This window comes from Lutzomyia longipalpis, chromosome 1 (genome assembly GCF_024334085.1).
Source record: "Lutzomyia longipalpis isolate SR_M1_2022 chromosome 1, ASM2433408v1".
Classification (NCBI taxonomy): domain Eukaryota; kingdom Metazoa; phylum Arthropoda; class Insecta; order Diptera; family Psychodidae; genus Lutzomyia; species Lutzomyia longipalpis.
Window position 1 is genome coordinate 46,119,504 of NC_074707.1, and position 20,517 is coordinate 46,140,020.

At 32.6% G+C, this 20,517-nt stretch overlaps 1 protein-coding gene across 1 annotated transcript; it reads left to right on the top strand.

Moving 5' to 3' along the window:
* Positions 1 to 3,515: 3,515 nt before the first annotated feature.
* LOC129787829 (protein N-terminal asparagine amidohydrolase) lies at positions 3,516 to 20,192 on the top strand. Its single transcript, XM_055823632.1, has 5 exons — positions 3,516 to 3,996; positions 14,159 to 14,288; positions 15,088 to 15,400; positions 18,925 to 19,133; positions 19,202 to 20,192. The coding sequence occupies exons 1-5, from the start codon at positions 3,938 to 3,940 to the stop codon at positions 19,487 to 19,489; spliced, it is 999 nt and encodes a 332-aa protein (XP_055679607.1). The 5' UTR covers positions 3,516 to 3,937; the 3' UTR covers positions 19,490 to 20,192.
* The last annotated feature ends 325 nt before the right edge of the window (positions 20,193 to 20,517 follow it).

Sequence of the window (20,517 nt, forward strand, 5' to 3'; positions counted from 1 at the left end):
TGCATGGAAAACGATGCAGTATACTTTATCGCGATGTTGCCAAAGTTGCAAGATTTTTTTTATTATTTCAATAACTTGAAAAATTTAAGTGTTTTTGCATTCTAAAGTCTTTTCTACAACTTCTCAAAGAATAATTTACCTAAAAACACACTAAAATCTTAATTTTAAGCAAAATAATTAACTTTGAAAAAATCACCTTAAAAATAGTTGCAGGAAAGTATATATCAACGTTGCACTAGTTGCAATAAAAATTCGAAATAGAACAAATTTTCCTTGAAATTTAAGTTTTTTTGGACTCTAAATGAGTTTTATGCATTACTTATCCCTAAAATAGTTATTTTTTATTGATAATTTATCAAAAATTGTTAATTTTATTAAATATAATTTATTTAGTTGCTTAAACGTTGCATCAGGGTATGATGGCGCAACCCAAGCACGTTTTGTGCCTATGTTGCGCCTTTCACCGCAAGGGGCGCGTCTATCGCGAGAAATAACCCAAAACAGACAGAGAGTGAAATAGAAAAAAATGAGTCTGTCTCTTTCATTTATGTTTACAAACAGCAAAACTAGCGCCGCCCTGGTGGGTTGCTACCGAATCATTTTACAACGTTGTTGCAAAGGTTGCTGCATCGTTGCCTCAGAGACTCAGAGTCAGAGTTGCAAAAAATGTCTAACATGGCCGACGGCATAAAAAAGTTGATTTTTATTTCATTATTCCGAGCAATTGGGAGCCCAAAATGACGTGGGAAGGCTTTCTTAGGGATAGTTGGGTGCATTACTTGTGTTTAAATAATTAATTGAAAAAAATTAAATTTTTGACCCCTAAAAAAAATAATTTTCGGTTAAAAAAATTAAGAAAATTGAGATGGGAGCATCATTTAAGTTCCTTTGAGGCGATTTCATGACGGTAGAACCGCATGGCATATTTTTTTTTCATTTGGAAAAAATCTAAAAACTCTATTATTAAATAATATAAATTATCCATTAGAGTTTGTCATTTATTATGATGGGAATATGGACGCCATATGATTATTATGGGCGTGTACCATATTTCCCTCCATTTATGACAGCGGAATGTTTTGAAATATTTTTTGAAACATTTTTGTTTCAAAAAATTTTAGTTGCGAGACGGTATACGGGAAAGGATATTTCAGAGTTTTGCAACGTTGAGATTACTAGTTGCGGCAACGCAGATATCTATTGACCATCTACTTCGAGGCAACGCAGATATATACCGTTAGGCATGGTTGCATTGTAGTAAATGTAACTCCGCGCAACGTTTAGGCAACTATCAATGGTTTGTTGGGAACATACTACATAGATTGTAGAGATGAATTGTGCTGAAAGTTCTCAATTTTAAGCTTATTTCGTTTAGTTTTGCTATACTTTAGGACATTTGTCCATCCTTCTACAACACTGAATAAATTATGATGAGTAAATCAGAAAGGGAGTTTCCTCACCTTGTGGGGAACTACTTAAGTCGCGCAACAGACATCATTTTGACACCAATAAAGTTCTTTGCGTGAAATACACCGGAAGTGGTACAATGTGGTGGATAGAAGGAGCTCATTGATTTGCAATTTAAATACAAATCCGTCGTTCTTCTCTTCCTCCCCATGCTTTATATGGCATTTGTGTGCATAAATTAATACACAAAATTTCTTTTGAAAGAAATACACCCGAAGAAGAAAAAAATAAATACCCATTGTCGTCCTACTAGCATTAAAGAAGCACCAGTTGAATTACCATTTGTACACACAGTGTGTTCCATTTATTAAGCAAAGAGTTTTGAAGAATAAAATTTATTCACGTTTTATGCTTTTTGTCATGTAGAGATTAGTTGTGGGAAGTCAGGGGTAGACGCAAGGTTAACCTATTTACGTTATTTTTTATTTATTTATTTTTTCAATATAAATATTATTTCCCTGGAAAAAAAATACATTGAAAAACAGATAAAACTAAAAGATTTAATGAGTATGAACACAGCAAAGAGATTAGGCTAAAATATTTTCTAATAGGAAGTCTAATCTTTGTAAGCAGACTCGAAGAAATTTCTAAACTATAATTCTTTCCAGAATTGAGAAGAAATTTCTTGATCAAACTTTTATATGATTTTTTTTTTAATATTCTGGTGTTTATTCATGAAGTTAAATATTTTAAAATATTGACTAAAAACTCAACAATTATTCAGTAGGTAATTGATTTTGTAATCTAGAAAATTTTTTTTTATACAATTTTTTGATTCTTTTGATATTGTCTGCAAAATTACAATAATCCATTCTATTCATTTAAAAATAGTTTTTTTTTACTGAATAAAAAATATCCATTCGCCATTTTAAATATTATTTTGAAAAAAAAAAAAAAAAACATTTTTTTTAACCCTGGAGGATTTTTCTGGCCAAAATGACCAATCCGGCTTTTTTTTAATCGCCATAAAATTAAAATTTATCAAACATTTGTGAATAAATTGTACATCTGTGTATAGGAAAGTTTCAATACTTCAATATCGTGCAAATAAAACTTGGAAAAAATTTTCATTTGAGAGAAAATTAAGGTCAAAGTTTTGAGGTTAGACTCAAAACACTCTCATTTAAAACATTTCAATTTAGTTCAGATTTAAAAATTAATTCCAACAATTTTAATGAAATGTAAAACATACAAATCATGCTGCATTACGATTGCAACACACTGTGATTAATTCAATTGAGCGTGAGGGAAAACTCTTATTTAATAGACGCCTCTTCCTTCTTCACAATTTGATAAAGTGGTACTAAAATGTTTTTTAATGAAGTGCCACAGCTGATGTACAATGATAATAAAGGGCTATTGGATTTTTATTTAAATTCTTCCTCAATCTACGTCTTGGAATTTCTCTCAAAAGTACTCAAAAATTTAGATGACAAAAAATTGTCCAAAAAGAAGTGAAGCACACGCAAAAATAAAAAAAAAATTTGAGCAAATGAACATGCACCAGAAGAATTATTTCTTGTACAATATGCGCTATATGTATTATGTTGATGATAAATCTATAGTGCAGAGGTACACACTACAACAGCAGCAAAGGCAGTGTTGTAAAAGAAATCAACACCATACAATCCAACAAGTATTTGGGTGTAATCAAAATATCTTTCCTCGCACAGAGCCTCTTTCTCGACGATTCAAGCTCGATGATTTCTCTCCTCCAAAGTGGAAGCACCATCTCTCTTTTATGCCCTCACCGTACACAGCCTGTGTGTACTCTCCCCCAGCCCGGAATTATATAGAACAAGCATAAATGAACATCGAATCATAGCCATATAGTAATCTCGCGCTCTGGGCTTGTGAGGTATTCCTACCAAAACCATCCCAACAGCCAAAACGTATACATTTAAAACAGGGCGGAATATGTGACGCTATGGTCGTTTCAGAGATGGCTCTTTATACAAAGTAGATATGTGTGTTGGAGGAAGAAAGGCCAGCAGAATGTATACACACGGGCTTCTCCAAGTTCTGGAGCTAAGCATTGCGTTCAGTTCTGTTCAACCACTTGACCGGCATAGAAGAAGTTTTCCTTGAGGAGGAAGTTTTATTGTGGTTCAAATTTTTCTTGGCTCTTTTTGGGATTCCACATTCGCGCACTCTTGATGAGTGCTTAAGTTGAGCACAAGAATATTAATTGCAAGTTCTCGATAAAATTTATTTCTTTTCTTCTTTTGTTGTTGTTTGCTCTCCAAGAAAGTAGTTCAAGTGTTAATGTGTGATTGGGTATGAGAATTGGCAATGTAAGACGTACAAATTGTGGTTACTTTTTGAGAGAGATTTCTTTAGAACACCTCAAGAATTCTATGCAGAATTTTTTTCTCGTGGATGCTAGAAAGTGATTTAATTTATTTTTCAATTAACAAAATATTCTATAACTCTGAGAATATTATGAACAATTAAGGAAGAAAATCTCTTTATGGTGTTTTCGTGGAATTTGTGGAGTACAGTCGTAGGACAAGGAAGATTTCAATGCGAGTAAGAAGAATTTATTAATACATAATTATTTTGCTACTAAAATATTAGTCTAAAGAGAAAACATTCAGGGAGATTTTAAGAGAGATTCTTTTTACATTTTTTTTTTCGTTGTATTTATTTCAATTCAAACCTTTTCTACCTCCTCATGTGTGTTGTTATGTCTTGTCTTATTGTATAAGAAAGAACTGGCAATCGCTTTCAAACAATCATCAATCAATCAGAAGTAGGAGAAGATACATTTATCATTTTTATTCATATTTAACAGTACTTTGGTAGATGGTAGAATTTTCTTACATTTTTTTATTTTCTTATTAAGAAAAATGTTCCACAATTTTAAGTGCCATAGACATGTCTTTTTTTTCTCATTCGCTTCTGGGTTATTCCTCTGGGAGATGAAGAAAATATTTTTGCAATGTTGCGGGGCGTTCTTGTGTGCTATATGCTTTCTGTGCAGCAGTGATGAAGATGGCGGAATTTAGTACCACCAGAGTGCATCAATACCCTTTATCATTATTTTACAATCTTGAAAACTCGCAACATATAGCGCATATACATAACTTTATGCAAAAAAAAAACATACCTACATAAACTCCTCAGCGATATATAAAGCCGGGGTATCCCTTTTGCCGAGAGATGATCTTTTCATTAAAGAGCTCTTTAACTCATGGCGCACACATTCTTTCTCGCAGAAATTGTCTTGATTCTCTGCATTCTTTTAGTCTTTTTCCCCTTCGCGTTCTCTTTTTCTTCTGAAAGAGAAAAGGGCAAAAAATGATTTTTTTCAGGAATATTTTGCTATTTATTTCAAAAATAAATTGCATTCCAATTTAACGTGGATGGGATGGGGTTGAAAGATAATTTTTGATATGGAAAATTAACCCAAAAACTTCCACATGATGGAACATTTGCATTTATTATTCCACCTGCATTTAAAGCCACGGCAATTTAGGTGAATTTTGTAAATGGAACAAACTATTGTTCTTGCAGCAATAATTAGGATTTGTGTGGAGAGTTGTATCACATTTTCTTTCACTTCAATTCACAAATTCAATCCCCATTTATGTACATACTTGTACCTGTACCTATGTATATCAAAACATTAAATTATATTTCATTTCTCCCTCTCTCTCTCACTCTCGCTATGCTATTATATTGTTTATGTTGATGACTTTGAAACAATACTTTGTGATACATAATTTATTTTATATATTAATTGAAGGGACTCTCCACCCACCCCCACCAAATAAAGCTGACCAAATGAATTGAAAGGAATTATTTTCATTTTCTAAAAAGCATAAAGCTCGGGCAGAGTTCACGTACATAATACACCTCTATATAAGTACCAATATTTTGAACTTATTGAATTGGAAATTCAATTTAATTTAATATTATTTCCACAAAGAAAGTAATGTTTGGTGGGATACAATAAAATTAATGTTATTATTTTGTACACATCACACGTTGTATGTAATTAGAAAGGTATACAAGAGCGCAGAATAGTGTTCTGTCGTGTTAAAATAAGTATAAAAGAAGAAAGGACATGGAGGGAAAAATGAAAAATCACGCAGGTTTAAGATTACCTCTTGGAGAAAAGTTTCGCATTTCTCTCAGGCAATTTGAGAGCGCGCGCGAGGATGCTTCTTCTCCTAAAGAACAACAAGCACGATAAATTAAATTGGGGATAAACACACTACACACACCTCATTTAAAAGGAAACACAACAAAATAGTAGAGAAACTTGTCAACCAATTCAGCAATGTTAGGTACCTATATTTATTTAAATTGATATTGGTTTTAGGTAGACAAATCGCGCCAAATTTAACATAACAGCACAACATTTAGGGGAACGTGGCCCAATTCGGACCGCCGCCCAATTGCGACCGCCCCTTTTTCTCGTAAATGACGAAATATTATAAAATTAGTGTCACTACATTATGAAGATATTATAGTAAGGTAATGTTAGCGCCTAAAATAAATTAATTTGGTACACAACAGGACGAATTAAAAATCAAAATTCATTTTCAGCACTTGGCCGACATTTTCTGATTTTAGAAACTAAGTTGATATGAGTTTTTTTCCCACTATTATGTCTCATATTATGCCACGTTTCTGTAGCTTAGAGGGTCTAGTTTATTACTTGATTTACAATTTTTTGAAAGATTTTAGGTATATTAAATAATTAAGTGAAAATGTTATACATGCAGAATGGTCTAATTGCGACCCCCAAAATGTTCCAATTCGGACCGTCTATTTCCACCACTCACCACGGTAAAGCTGTCGCGCGTGCGTGTAGTAGTGTAGAAGTGTCTTTCTCACACAGACCGCGCTGTGTTTTGATTTCGGGAAAATCAATATTTTTTCACGTTTATTGAAAGTTTTTTCGCAGTGAAAATGTTCCTAAAGCCAAAGGGGAGTGTAGTTAGTGTAATTTACGCATTCCTCAGAAGAATTTTCGTGGATTTTCTGCGAATTACGTCAGTGAGTGCGCAATTGTCGGTGTGTGTGAAAGTGTGTGTAGTCACCTCAAGGGCGAAATGTCAAAACAAATGTGGGGAAAAATGAAAATAAATTCTTGATTTTCCGGCTTTTCCGGGTAATTTATGATGTTTTTCCTATTTATAGTAGTGATAAAAGTGATCTACTAGTGAAAAACCCACAAATTACGGCAAAAACAGGGGGTCGCAATTGGAACACTCGGGGGGTCGCAATTAGAACACCGTGGTGAAAAAGTGCAATTTTAGCAACTTTTTTTAATTACATTATTTCTCAGAACAGGTAAGAGTTAGAATATTTGCATCTATGGAACAAAGTTAGCCTATTAAATGACCTTTCCAATGGTACCACACTTGGGAAGATTTAATTCCTTTTTATAAGACTTTTTCCAATCCTTCTGAAACAGAATTTAGGGGGTCCGAATTGGGCCACGTTCCCCTACCAAGAAAATCCTATATATTTATTACTTAACGTGCGATAAGAAGAATGGTACCTATATAGTACATATATCTACATATGTATATAGTATAAACAGCCTGCGCACATAAGGCGTCCCAAAGGCACGTTTTTCATGTTAATTCGCTTTAAAATAGCGAAAAACAATTCATGTTTATGATATTCAGCTATGTTTGAGCATTAGTTTTCCCCGTGAAGATTGTCGTTGGTGCTTATCTTGCGAGAAATTCATGCTAATATTAAAATATATTCGTAAAATTAGCTAAATATTTCAGTAAATTAATTCTTTTTAAATTCTTTCGCACACAAGTATTGAATTAAATTATTTTTCATTCTGTTTTAATTTCTTTTTTTTTTTCAATTAGAAGAAAATAAAAAAAATTTTTTTTATTAAAAAAATTTTAAATAAAATATCTGGAAGCTCACAGAATTTTTTATCGACAAGAATTTTATGGCTAAAAATTTAAAGATTAGTTTATTTTGCACGTTAAATACTTTTTTCCATTGCATATTTTAATTTAATAAAAATGCAGTCAATGTTTTAAAAGATTACAAACTTAATTTTACATCCTAACCCGAGATTTTCCAAAAGTATCAGCCTTAAAAAAATTCATACAATATGTGACAGCCGGGTAGTTTCACAAAGCGTATAAAATTTAGAATCACATGGCGCTTGTAGGCGTTAAGCGGAACAGAATATGTTAAGTTTATTACGCGAACAATAAAAGGATAATACTCTATTATCATAAATCTAGAAGAAAGTGGAACAATTACTGTAATCAGGTGAAAAATCTTTGACATTCTCTGCAAATAAAACTTAATAAATTTTTTTGAAAGAATAAAATGAATTTTCTCATGGAATCTTGAAATATTTCATTATGTAAAAAAAATATTATCTACAATTTTACCCCTCAAGTAATCTTTATGACTTCATTCGAAGCCAAATTGTTTACCATGCGTTTAAGGAGAGGCAGAAAGAGTTAAAACCATATCTAAAGTAAATCTAAATCATTCTTTTAATTTCATACAATGTAGAAAAATATGTAACTGGCATACCTACCATACCATTATATATTTTTTATTGTCTCAAAGAGAGAGAAAAAAATTAGAAGTGGTTGAAAGATATGAGCTGAAGAGTTGTCGTAGATTTTTTCCTTTCGGATCTTCTCCTTTCTCCTCCTCCTCCACTTAAGCATCCTCCTTTTCCCATTATATTGTTAATAATAAATTATGCCAAAGCGTTTTTTGTGTGTGATCCATGCGCGCGTTGTGTGCTGAAGTGAACGCGCCAATTGCAATTTACACACTATAATTATTCGAGAATGTGTGACGCCTCAGCCTAAAGAATATTGAACATCTTATGGCGGGTGACTTGTGGTTAAAATATCTAAAAGAGAAATTCTCCAATAAATTCACTCGTGTATATGTTTCGTTTCATTTATCCATTTTATGTTTAACGCATTGTGTGTCGATGGGTTTTTGAGGATGGATGGTTTAGGGTGGAGGAGGTGGATGAGGTAGTCGCATGTGTTGAAATGAGCAAAATATTACAATTTATACCTCCACTACAATTCCACCAAAAGCAAATATATGTACCTACAGAAAAAAATAAAGAAGAAAATGCTAATAGATGTTATTTACTTTTTAAATGATTTCTTTGAGAGATGTGTTGTATAAATGTTCATTTTGTTGCTTCATTGTTGGTGGTGTGTCTTCTTTGGGTGCCTCATTCTTATTCAAATTCGTTTCAATTATTAATTTAATCATTTTGTGTCGCGATTGGCTACCATTCTCCACCAATAATCTACAAGTTAGATAAGACTGAATTTTTGAGTTGTACGCTTGATTTACATTTATGAAATTCAAATGGCGCGACACGAGTATAACAAACAACGAAACCATATTTTTGCCCGTAAGACATTCAATATAGAGATCCCAACCACATGAAGGCACCCCGAAGAATTGAATAATAAAAAAAAAATCCGCGAGTACGGAACATCCTCACAATGCAAAAAAAAGACGAATCGTAATACAAGATAAGACACTGTAGATTAGGGCGAACAAATAATGTAGGGGAAGTTGGGGCTATGTGGTTGATGTTTCATTATTTAGTCAGTTAATTAGTTTGTTGAGGTATTAAATTTTCATAGTCTGATACCATTTTATTTGAAAGATCTTCAATTTAGACTAGTATGTATGTAGGTCTCACGATCGTGTCTATTGAAAGATTTCTTAACCCTTTCACGTCTTGGTGAAACATAGAAACATTGAAACATGCGCATTTCTAATCACGATATTTATTCTATGGATGGTTTTAGAGGACGTTTCTTAGTTAGAACATCTTCTTTGGTCTCTATTGAGTTAATTTTGTGCATTTAAAACTTTGAAAAATCATTAAATTATAAAAAATTTGGGAAAATGAATTGTTTCACGTTTGTGCCGTTTTGTGTCTAAATATAACCCTAAGAACGCGAAAGGATTAAACTTTGATTTTCGGTCGGTTTATTCTGGTTCAAAGAATTCTATTTAAAATCGACGTAATTAAATATTCTTTTCATGTAGCCCCCCTTTCTCCTATTGTACATAAAGCGTATAATCATTAAATTCACATATAAGTAATATTCTTTTCTCTCTTTTTTTTTAATAATCATTCCAAACGTTTGGTTTATTTTCAGCGGGGCGTTATTTGTGAATAATTTCGATGTGGAGAATTATTGAATTGTGGCGAAGAGAGCTAAGAAAGAAGACGAAGCTGCTGATAACGTAGTCTCACTGTGAAAGAATAAAAAAAAGCTACAACCCCCTTCTCACCACAAGAAAAGAAAACGCACTACCTTTTTTTCTCTCGAGATTATCTCCCATATACATATAAATCACATACTGGTGAGTTTTCTCTTTCTCTCTTTTAAAGAAAAAAAAACTTTCAAAGATTAATAAATTGACAAATTTGCAATAAATTCAAAATCATAGAATGTCACAATTGTATGACCCTTTGACAATGTGTTGCGTAGTGGAGGGAAAGAAAAGAAAAGAAAATGCCCATTGATGGGTGAAATTGTGAGAATCAAATGCGCGGTTTGTGCATTAAACTCCCAATTGGCATACATAGACAATAAATAAAATTTGTGGTTGTTTTGCAATTTATTAGCATAAAGTATAAGAGGCAATGTATAAATGCACAGACGTGCGAACGATTTGTTGCCACGATGGCAGACACTTTACCTATCAGCAGGTAGGTATCTATGCGAAATAATGGTGATTTAATTGAATAAGTGCGCGTGCGAATACCATAATTCAAATCTCCCGCCATACATGCTGTTATTCCCTTTTATACACTTTAAAATACAACACAACTTAACAGATTCTTCCGCACATATTTCATCAAACTCCACACCTCACGCAAGATGCGTATGCAGAGAAAATTTATTGAATACCTACCATGAATACATGAATTCCGTGTGAAAAATATTCTTTTCCTCATCATGAGCATTAAAGAATTTTGTCCACGAAAGCACTTTTGTAGAATTTTTCTTTTATTTAACAATTAAGCAATGAAAAGTTGGTAAAAGCAAATGAAAATCTTGATATTTGCTCAATAGAAAGAGAGAGGGAATGAATGAGGTTAAAAAAGAGCAGAAAAGAGCAGCAACAAGAAGTTTAGGAAGTATTTTGTAGCAAAGATTTCTAGACCACCTGAAGAGTTGATCATACATCCGTCAGTCACCGTTTTTTTTATTCTTCTTATTCTTGCCCTCCTCTGTGGTGTGCCATACTCGATAGAAATTATACATTTATTTTATAAAATCTATAAATCATCCTCTTCTTATTCATCCTATGTACACACAATGACCACACAAGAAAAAAAAGTATATTCGTCGTTTTTTTTTTGAGGTTCAATGAAAATCCAAATGGAATTTGGGCTTTCCAATCTGTCTGTGTAAATCTTTTAGATTTAACAATGATGCAAAATTTTCAATCAGTTTATTGATCTTAAATGTGCAGGCAAAAATTATTCTTTAAATTGAGATAAAATTTATTAAATATCTACAATTTATTCAAGAGAAATTTGTTTGAATTGCGCAGTTTTTTTACCGCTAGAGGGCTTAATCAAATAGCAGAGACATCTAGCTAGTGTTGAAAACAGTCTGAATGTTTAACTATTTTTTGTGTTCTTTTTTTCATTCGAGATCTGTCTAAAAGATGTTTTTTTTATTTATTCTTTTATTTAATAAATCCTTGTTAAAGTCTTACAATTTTTTAAAGTATATTTTTAGAATATGAAAGCAAGGATGTTTTATCGCTAGAGGGCCTAATCTTATAGCAGAGACATCTAGCGTCAAAAAAGATCTAAATTTTTAATTAAAAAAATCTATTTTTTCATTGAACAAATTTTTATGAAATACCTAAAAGCTATTTGTAAAATTTGTTGGAAAATAAATCCTAGTTATTTGCTCATAGAGGGCTAATTCTTATGGCAAGACATCTAGTATAAAAAAAAAAACAAGATAATAAATATTTTCCATTTTTTTTTTCAAAATAAAATACAAAGTTTTATTAAAAAACTTAAGAAAAAAACCAAAAGAATTTATTAAAATAGTCTATTATACGAAATATTTCTATGATCATTCCATAGATAATAGCCCGCATATAATGATTGTAATTACATATAATACACCTCCCTTTATACACACAAATGGATGCATTACAAATTTCACATTAAAATATTTATATTGTGGAATAAAATATTTATTCCAATTTTACAACCATAATAAAATATTTATTATTTAGCCGCATTAAGCAAATATCTCGGCAAATAATATTTACTTTTTTGCACGCATTACTCGTTGCATTAAACGCCGCGCGGAAGGACAATAATAATTTAAAGTGAGGGGAAAAATTAATTATAGATGAGAGAAATAAATTTTGTAATAGCTTTCCAATGGGGGGCACCTGTCTTTGATGGAAGATTCTAATGAAGACACGGCGGCTATAAATGTTCCGTTTTAGTTGAAAGTTGATTTTTCTTCCTTTTTTCTACATTCAACAAATCACGCGGAGTTTTTTAGGGAATCAAATGCAAAGAGAGATGAAGAAAAAGTTTCCTTCACGTGCATTTTCTGTGTGCTTCTTTAGCCGTGGTGTGGTGGCAAAAGAAAGGTTCCCTCCAAAGGTTCACTTTGGCAAAGGGAAAATGTCTATTAGTAGATCAAATCGTCAAAATGCACACCACTCTCTCGTCTTCCGGGATCGTGATTTCTCCGTCTCCATTGAAGAGATTTATCATTGCACGGTTATGTGTTTTTGCAATTATCCTCTCCAGTATGTATATAAGGTACATATACAATGTACATATTTATATGAAAATTCATGTGTCTGGATGTCCCGAAATATTAAATTGCCCAAGCGACATCATTTTCCATGAGTCTCTCTCTATTCAGGCCAGACGTGTGTTGTGTTGTGTTGGTTGTTGTGTATTATGTAGTAAATGTTACACAAAAAGAGTTGTCAATGGGTGAAAAGCATTAATTACTCTCTGGGAGAAGACTGTATGGGGCAATGGAGAGAGATAACGAGGAGATAAAAGTCCGCGTTTAAACTATAAAGCACAATAATTGGTTTTTACAATCCCCATGGAAATGTACGATGGTTCGATGATTTTTTTCCAAGACCCCGGCTCTATTTACATCGTCTACTTATCAATTTCAATAATGATTCTTGTTTATCTCACTAGATAGGAGCTAGACATACATATGTACATTTTGTATATGCGACTATACGCGCCATTTACAGTTGAGTGACGCTGTAAAGCCGTAGTTGAAATAGTCTTTATACGAAACATTTTATTTTACAACCGCTTTAGGCGTTTAGAGCTTTTCCTTAGCATTTCGCATATTATATAAATAATTTATAAAATAATTACTATTTTTTGATTTTTTGGCTAATAAATGATTGATTTCTGAAAAAAAAGATCCGTATTCTCTTAAAATTTTCAGATTCTTCAATACAATTAATACTTCTTCTACTTTTTAAAATTTAAAAGTTTTTGGGTTGACAATGAGCACAAGTTGAAAAAAAATTTAAAAACTTAAAAAATTAAAGGAACGAATTATTCCAAAAAATTGATTTTCTTTTAAATTCTGGTTCCGGGGAGTTTTTCACAAAATTTTCCGGGGGTTTGTTTTGAGAAATTAATATTTTTTTTAAAAACTTTCTTCAAACGAATGATTTTTATTAACTATTTGTTTTAATAATTCATAAATTATAGAAAGATATCAGAATTTTTTGTAATTAGTTTATTTATTTATTTTTTGTTCCGAATCTGGTAAATGTCTTGGCTTAATTCTCATAACTTTCTAATAAGTTTAGTGATCATAAAACGATGGAAAATATTGTCTTCTAAGAACAAAAAGCACATTTTGAAACGCTTAGAAATATTTCTAAAAGAATCAATCTTCAAAACGAACTTGTTAGTTAGTAATTTTGGAGATAAAAGGCTGTAGTAGGAGACCCTACTGTACACTGCTGTACAATGCAATATCTACGACTATGGGACTTATGACATGAGAATATGGTATTCACGGCATAGTGCACGAGTAATAAGAAGAATAGCAATGATAATTGGGAAAAGAGTGTCTTGCTAAAAGGGGTGGGTACATTGTACATGTACATAATATTTGTATTGTGAAATATCCCAACAACAGCCATGATGACGACAAACCCATAAGACGGATTATTGTTGTTACGGGAGAAAGATGAAGAAAAAAGTCCCATAATTCGCGTCTCTTTATCAATAAGCACGGTGTAATTTTCTATCATTATCCCACTGAAATCATCAATTTAATACACACAATAATTTACCTTTGAATGTTGCTTGAGTGAGGAGAAAGATGGGCGTGACATGGCTTATGAATGAATAGGTCCATACGTACAGAGAGGACTGATGAATATGTCAATCAGAAGACAATATTGTATGCTTTACATGAAGCGCAAAAGATATAAGCGCGAGAATATTCTCCTTGTCACTTCTTCTAACATTCTAATGCTCTCCCTCCATCATGGGAGGAGGAGGAGGTGGGGGGTGGAGGGTATCAATTGGAATTTATCTGTGCAAGCATTTAGCGAACACGGAAAATATGCATTTGAATGTGGACAAGTCTTTTTAGTTGGTAAGAATAATATGATGCTATTCTTGTTTTCTTGTTCTCTTTTGCAGAAATAAAATGGTTCTAGTGTTAAATGGTGTACTACAAGATGATTGCCCATTGAACACAACATCGTTATTCCTACAGCATCCCGTCTACAGAGATCATGCCAATCAACTTCTATCAATACCCACTAAAACGGTATGTTTTACTTTTCTACGTCTTAGTGGTTTATAAAGTAATTTTTTGGTGTTAAAAAAATATTTCTTGAGAAATTGTTGAAATAATTGAAAAATTAAATTTTCTGTATTGTAGAAAGAAGTTTATTCATTTTAAGGGTCTATATTTTTCAAACAGATTGAAAATTTTTTAATGATAAAAATATTTAGAAATTATATCAAAAAAAATTGTCAACTTTCACACCGCGATAAACTGAAAAAAAAAGCTTAAAAACATTTACATACTACAAAATACAAAAGCAACGTCTCCATTGTAGATTTGCGCAAAAATGCAAACAATGACGTCAGTGTATTGTTTCAATGCATGAAGCATTTATATTAATGTTTCATCGATGATTTATATAATAAGGAATCTTTATATTTCGTGTATTAAGAGACAAAAAATTACAATTGTGACGTCATTGATTATATTTTTCGTCTTTTAACCGAATCCCACCAGCTACATAAATTGAAAAAATAAAAAAGTTTTTCTTTGTGTTTTCTAATTTATTTCTTGATCTTATCCAAGATTAACCGTGTTCAGATCGTTTCCTCAAATAAGGAATTTTTCCATACAACAGTGAATAAACTCCTTTGAGTATCACTTGTTTATCATTCAAGAGTTATTAGGTCGTATTCTGCGTTAAAGAAATTCCTGAAATCGTTGAAATTTCAATATAAATTATCTTTTAAAATTATATCTAAATACCCTGATCACATTCAAAAAGTTATTTATCGACGTTTAAGTAAATTTTAATTTTTAATTTAACTCCTTTTAAAAGGTCGGTCCTATTGGACTCCTGTATGTCCGCCAAAGAGAAATGGCTGCTGTTGCACCGCACGATAAAAATGTAACAATAATTGGGTCTGATGATGCCACAACGTGCATAATTGTCGTTGTTCGGCATTCAGGATCTGGGGCTGTGGCTTTGGCGCATCTCGATGGTGCTGGAACAGATGAAGCTGTATCAGCCATGGTGACACGTGTTCAGGAATTGGGTATTGGGTACCCTGAGGGGCGCATTGAGTTGCAACTGATTGGGGGCTTCCGTGATCAAAAGGGTTATTCGGAAGATCTCTTCTACAACATAATGCGTAAGTCTCAACCCTAATCCTTAATTACATATTAGCCAAAACATACATAATCTATTCATTGCAATGTGAGTTGATTGTGATGATAATCATGCGGTTGGTGTGAGTGACGTGAAAATTAATTAATTAAACCTTGAGAAATTGGATCAAGATGTGTGTGTGGCACTTTACGTATTATTATGTACATTATATGTGCATTGAAGTGTCTTCCTGGTTTGGATGTACGTACACCAAGGAGGAGTGAGTGGGTGGATGGGATGACGTGTAAAGAAGATTATGCTGTGAGCTTTACGACTCTTCTTACATCATTTGTTTACTCCGGGAAGATGTATAACCACACACAACTCAATTTGAAGATGCAGAGAGGTGGGCAAAGGATTTTCGCATCTCACCTCTTGTGAGGAGAGAGTAGCAACAGCCCATATCTTGAGAGCCACATTGTAGGTACTATATGTTGTCTGTGTGTGTATAGATTATTCATCCTAATGATGTCCAGTTAGGGGCAACTTGAGATGAGAGCTTAAAGATTGTACCTTCCGTATCGTATATGGATTCAGTGTTCAATACATAATTATTTAATGTTTGTAAAGTAAAAGAGGCGGTAACGATGAAATGACCTCACTTGTGACCTTGCCAAAATTTATTTTAAAGTCCACAAACTATCTCCTTACTTCCTGGAGATTAAGGAATATTCTATAATACATTGTTTATTTGAAATTTAACATCCCAGAGAGGATTAAGAGAGAAAAAGGTTTAGGATGTATGCAGCAAATTGAGACATAAAACAATTTGAGAGAGAGTGCAAAGTGTAGATCATAAAAATCATTAATGTCAATTAAATGTTCTGCAATTAATGCTGCAATTTGGAATCATTAAATAAGTAGAGAATCAATGGGGCTTTAAATGGAATTGTGCCAATTTTACAAACTCCTTCACAATTGGCGCACACGAAAAGGTACAACGCGATGATCTCTGGATTATCCATCAATTTAATGTTTTATATATACCATTCTATGGTAGTTTCTCTGTCCCTCCATTCACGAGATTAATTGATGCCATAATTCGTGTAATTGATATTGCACTCACTACCACTGCTGCATTCAATTTTTGTATAAAGAATCATTGAGAAATTAATTCGGTCACTTTTCATCGTTTCCACTGCTATGTTGGATTTATATATAAAAGCCATACAAGTATGTTGGGCAATTGGGTATGCCACTGTCAGAGATTTTAATGGGTCTACTCTTAAGGGACGAGTTGTGGTGACCAGTATTTAACCTCCGGGAGAAATGATTGAATTAAGGAATTATGTTGGGGATTGAAATTCAATAATGGGTCTATATTCACTTTATTTCCCGCGTACGTTACCCCTAGCATTCAATCAAAATCACTTCTCCTTCCACTCTTTGATTCATTGAGAAGAAAAAATAAACCACAAAATCCCGCACAAAAGAAAGAAGAAAAAAATTCCTGCGGGGAAGATGAAAAGAAAAAAACTCATGAATGGATGCAAAGCTAATTGCATGAAAAACTGACCATAGCAGTAAATTAAATGGAATAATTAGTTGCAGAGTAACATGAGGGGGGAAATTGTGTTAAAAGGAGGAAACAGGGGGTATCCTCATGCATATACAGATAGTTACTCTCTGTGCGTAAACACAAATTGATGGTTTGACATGCAACAAGGCACCAAATTAAACTAATCAATTTCTTGAGATGGACGAGAATCCCTTGTTTAAGGCAACAACACAACATCACTGTGCTATTGTGAAGGGGACAGAGTGACGATTATCCCTCCACTTCTTCGAAATAACATGCCCAGCAATGTTCAATGACCATCGTAATCGGTACTATTTGTCTGGAGAATTTATGTGGGTGGGTGTTGTAGTTCTATGTTGTTTAAAAATATTTCAACTAATAGTTAATTTCTCTTTTAATACATTTGTGAGAAGGATAATGGAGGAGGAGGAGGAAATGTGGCTTAATGGATATGGAATTTGTTAGAAGGGAATTTCTCAATGAGAGCTCACGAATAATATTCGTCTGTGAGGTGAAATTGATCAATAAGCATCATTTGATTGAACATGTGAAGGATACCTATATTTTCCCTCACAGGATGTATGAGTCGAGGTGTTCTGAATTAATTTATTTACTATTATTTTTACATCCAAGAGCTTTTAATGATTTTTTTTTCAACTGAGATAACTGAACTTGTTTGAAAGTTCTGTTTGACTTAACCCTTTAAGATCCATTAACCCTCCTAATGCCATGAGGGGTAAGTGACCAATCCTGGAGTTATAAAATCTTAATCTTTTGGAAATACGTTCATTGGTTATCTGGGAAGATAGAGTAAAAAAATGTCAAGTCGATTCGACCACAAAAAAAAAGTTATTAATAAAAATGTGAAAAGACTTCAAAAATTGACGCAACGGTCTTTATTCGTTTCTTCAATTCTCATTTTCATAAATTTTCTTATCTTCTTCATTAAATACTCCCATAATGTAAATTTTACTAGACAATCTTAATCTTTAAAAAGCAAAAACAAAAACTTTGAACTGCCAAAATACGAATATTCACGAAAAAATTCTTTTTTTTTCTGTAATTTAAATTTTCAAATAACTTTCTCAAAAATTCTATGCATAAATTTCCCTTCTAAAGTCACTAAAAATCTATTTTAAAATTATTATTTTGCTAAAAAATGGACAAAAGACTTCTTAGAGTTGTCTAAAAGTCAATAAAAATTCATTTGACTGAAGAAATTTCCTTAATTTGCAAAAGAGTCTATTGGGTTGGTCATGTACCCCGTGGCAATGCGCGTCAATGTTTTGATAATAGCGTACAGAGGGTTAAAATTTTTCTTCATGCAGATTTAGGCTTAAGTCTCAAATTCTATTAATTCTAATTTGCTAATTCTTTGCAAAATATTAAAACACCTCAACCACCAATCCCAGTAGAGAACATCAAATAGAACTATTTTGGATTAGTTTGGGGTTGCGGCTACATCCATACATAACATGCTGTAGATAGCATATGCTGGTGTATGTTGAGCAAATATATATGCATATATGTTTGGATTTGTGGGGAATAATTTAAAAGTGGGAGGATGGGAGTTTGGACATTGGAAACAGATTGATTTGCTATGGATGAAAGAGGACAAGCTGACCGCCATTCATAATGGGACAAATCTCTCTCTAACAAAGTTTCTCTGTCCATCAGTCGTTGTCTATTCCCATCGTTTCTCAAAGATTTGTTATTCTAACATCTGGGGGTGAGAGTGGAGAAGGGGATGCGTTAGTTGAAGGTAAAGGAGATGGATTGAGTTGTATTTGCGAGAAATGTGAGATTTTGGTCTTTGCCATTCCCTCCATAAGATCTATGTATGTGTGTAATAAGCTTTTGAAAGCTATTTATTGGATCTAAAGATTTGATTTGTTTGGCCCTATATCTATCTCTTATTTAGGATATTTTATGTAGGTTCTATAACGTTGTAGTAAATATTTACATTGAATTTTGCATACAAAATGCAGAAGCATTTCACAAACATCCGCTGGAGATTGATTTGACTCAGGCGTGTGTTATGGACCTCAATACAACTGTTCGCGGTGATATAAATTGGCCCATAATCTACGGTGTTGGTGTTAATGTGAAGAATGGTGACATCTTTCCTGCAACATTTCCCGATAAGGGCCCAGATTTGCCTCTACGCCAAGCAAGGAGTTTTACAGGAGGCCAAACAGTTCGTTGAATGTTTTTTTTTCTTCTTTAATTAAATTAAAATGTTTAAAAATAAATAAATAAATTTAGGTACTGGACATTTATGATTCAAATGTGGGAATGCTGCGAATCGGTCCATTCAACTATGATCCCCTACGTGGGGTCGACCTATGGCTGGCGCAGAGTGATGAATTCCTGCTGCAGCATCTCTCAACTAGTCCTGAAGTTGAACCACCAACATTCGCCATGCAACTCCGGTCCACACTTCGATACATTCAGGACAATCAATTCCCAGCCGTGACGGTCTTTCCGGACAATCGGCCGCACTACTACCGACGTGACGAAGCAACGGGATGCTGGCAGTTGGTGCGCTACTGATTTGTTTTTAATTAATTATTAATTTACTGTCTATAAGAAAATGTTACAAAACTGCTGCTCCGATGTGTGAAAAAAAAAAAGAAGAAATCAAAAAAAACTACAAGGAGTAAATTAAACTATATAAATATAAAATAAGTTCGATGGAAAAATCAAGTGATATATTAAAAAAAAAATGAAATTAGATAGAGTAAAAATGGTTAATTGCAATATACAAGAAAAAATAAAATTGAAGAAATTAATCGCTCTGTGAAAAATCCAAGAACTGAGAGCGAATGAAGGAAAAAAGAAAATATCTGAGACTTTAAACTCTTTCTTTTTGATATAAATAATGTTTTGTAGAGGATAGAACTGATAGCATTGAGCAGGAAATGAAATTTATATTGTTTTCATTTTTTTTAAGTAAACTTTAACTACACTGTACGTAATTTCCACAATAATGAGACATTTTTTGTATATAAATGATGTATTTTTTTTCTCAGTTACATACCACTTGCCATAATCTAATTTATTGAGAGAAATCTTCTTTTTTTGTAGAGAGCTTTGCGATTTTATTATTTTCTGTATATCAGTTTCTGTCCAATTTGTTACAAGAGAGGCGATTTTACATGGAAAAATAGAGAAGAGTATATCTGTATGAAGAAAATACTTGGACGCATTTTAAAAATGAAATCATGCTAATAAATAGATATGCAATATTTAAAAATTTTGTTTTCTTTTTTCAAAATGAGTTAAGAAATGTTTAAAATTTCTTTTAAACTTTTAAAATGAATTTAGTAGATGCTTGAAGAAAATTTCCATTGAAAATCCATTTAGAAGATGCTGAGAAAAACCTTTTTTTTTCATGCAAGAAAGTAATTTTATGGAAAATCTAATAATAAAACTGGAAAAATCTTCTTCAGAGTTTCTTCAATCTTTATAACAATGATTTTAAAAAGAAAATCCTCTTTCCATAATCCCATGAGCATTTTGCAGCATGAGCAGAATTCTTATTTAGATTCTATATCTATGTCTATCATTGACCATATTCT

Excerpts from the sequence above, each read along its gene's own strand:
- LOC129787829 (XM_055823632.1), top strand. The coding sequence starts at position 3,938 with ATGGTGTTTTCGTGGAATTTGTGGAGTACAGTCGTAGGACAAGGAAGA. Across the intron at positions 14,289-15,087 it reads TATCAATACCCACTAAAACG|GTCGGTCCTATTGGACTCCT; the intron begins GTATGTTTTACT and ends TCCTTTTAAAAG. Across the intron at positions 19,134-19,201 it reads GTTTTACAGGAGGCCAAACA|GTACTGGACATTTATGATTC; the intron begins GTTCGTTGAATG and ends AAATAAATTTAG.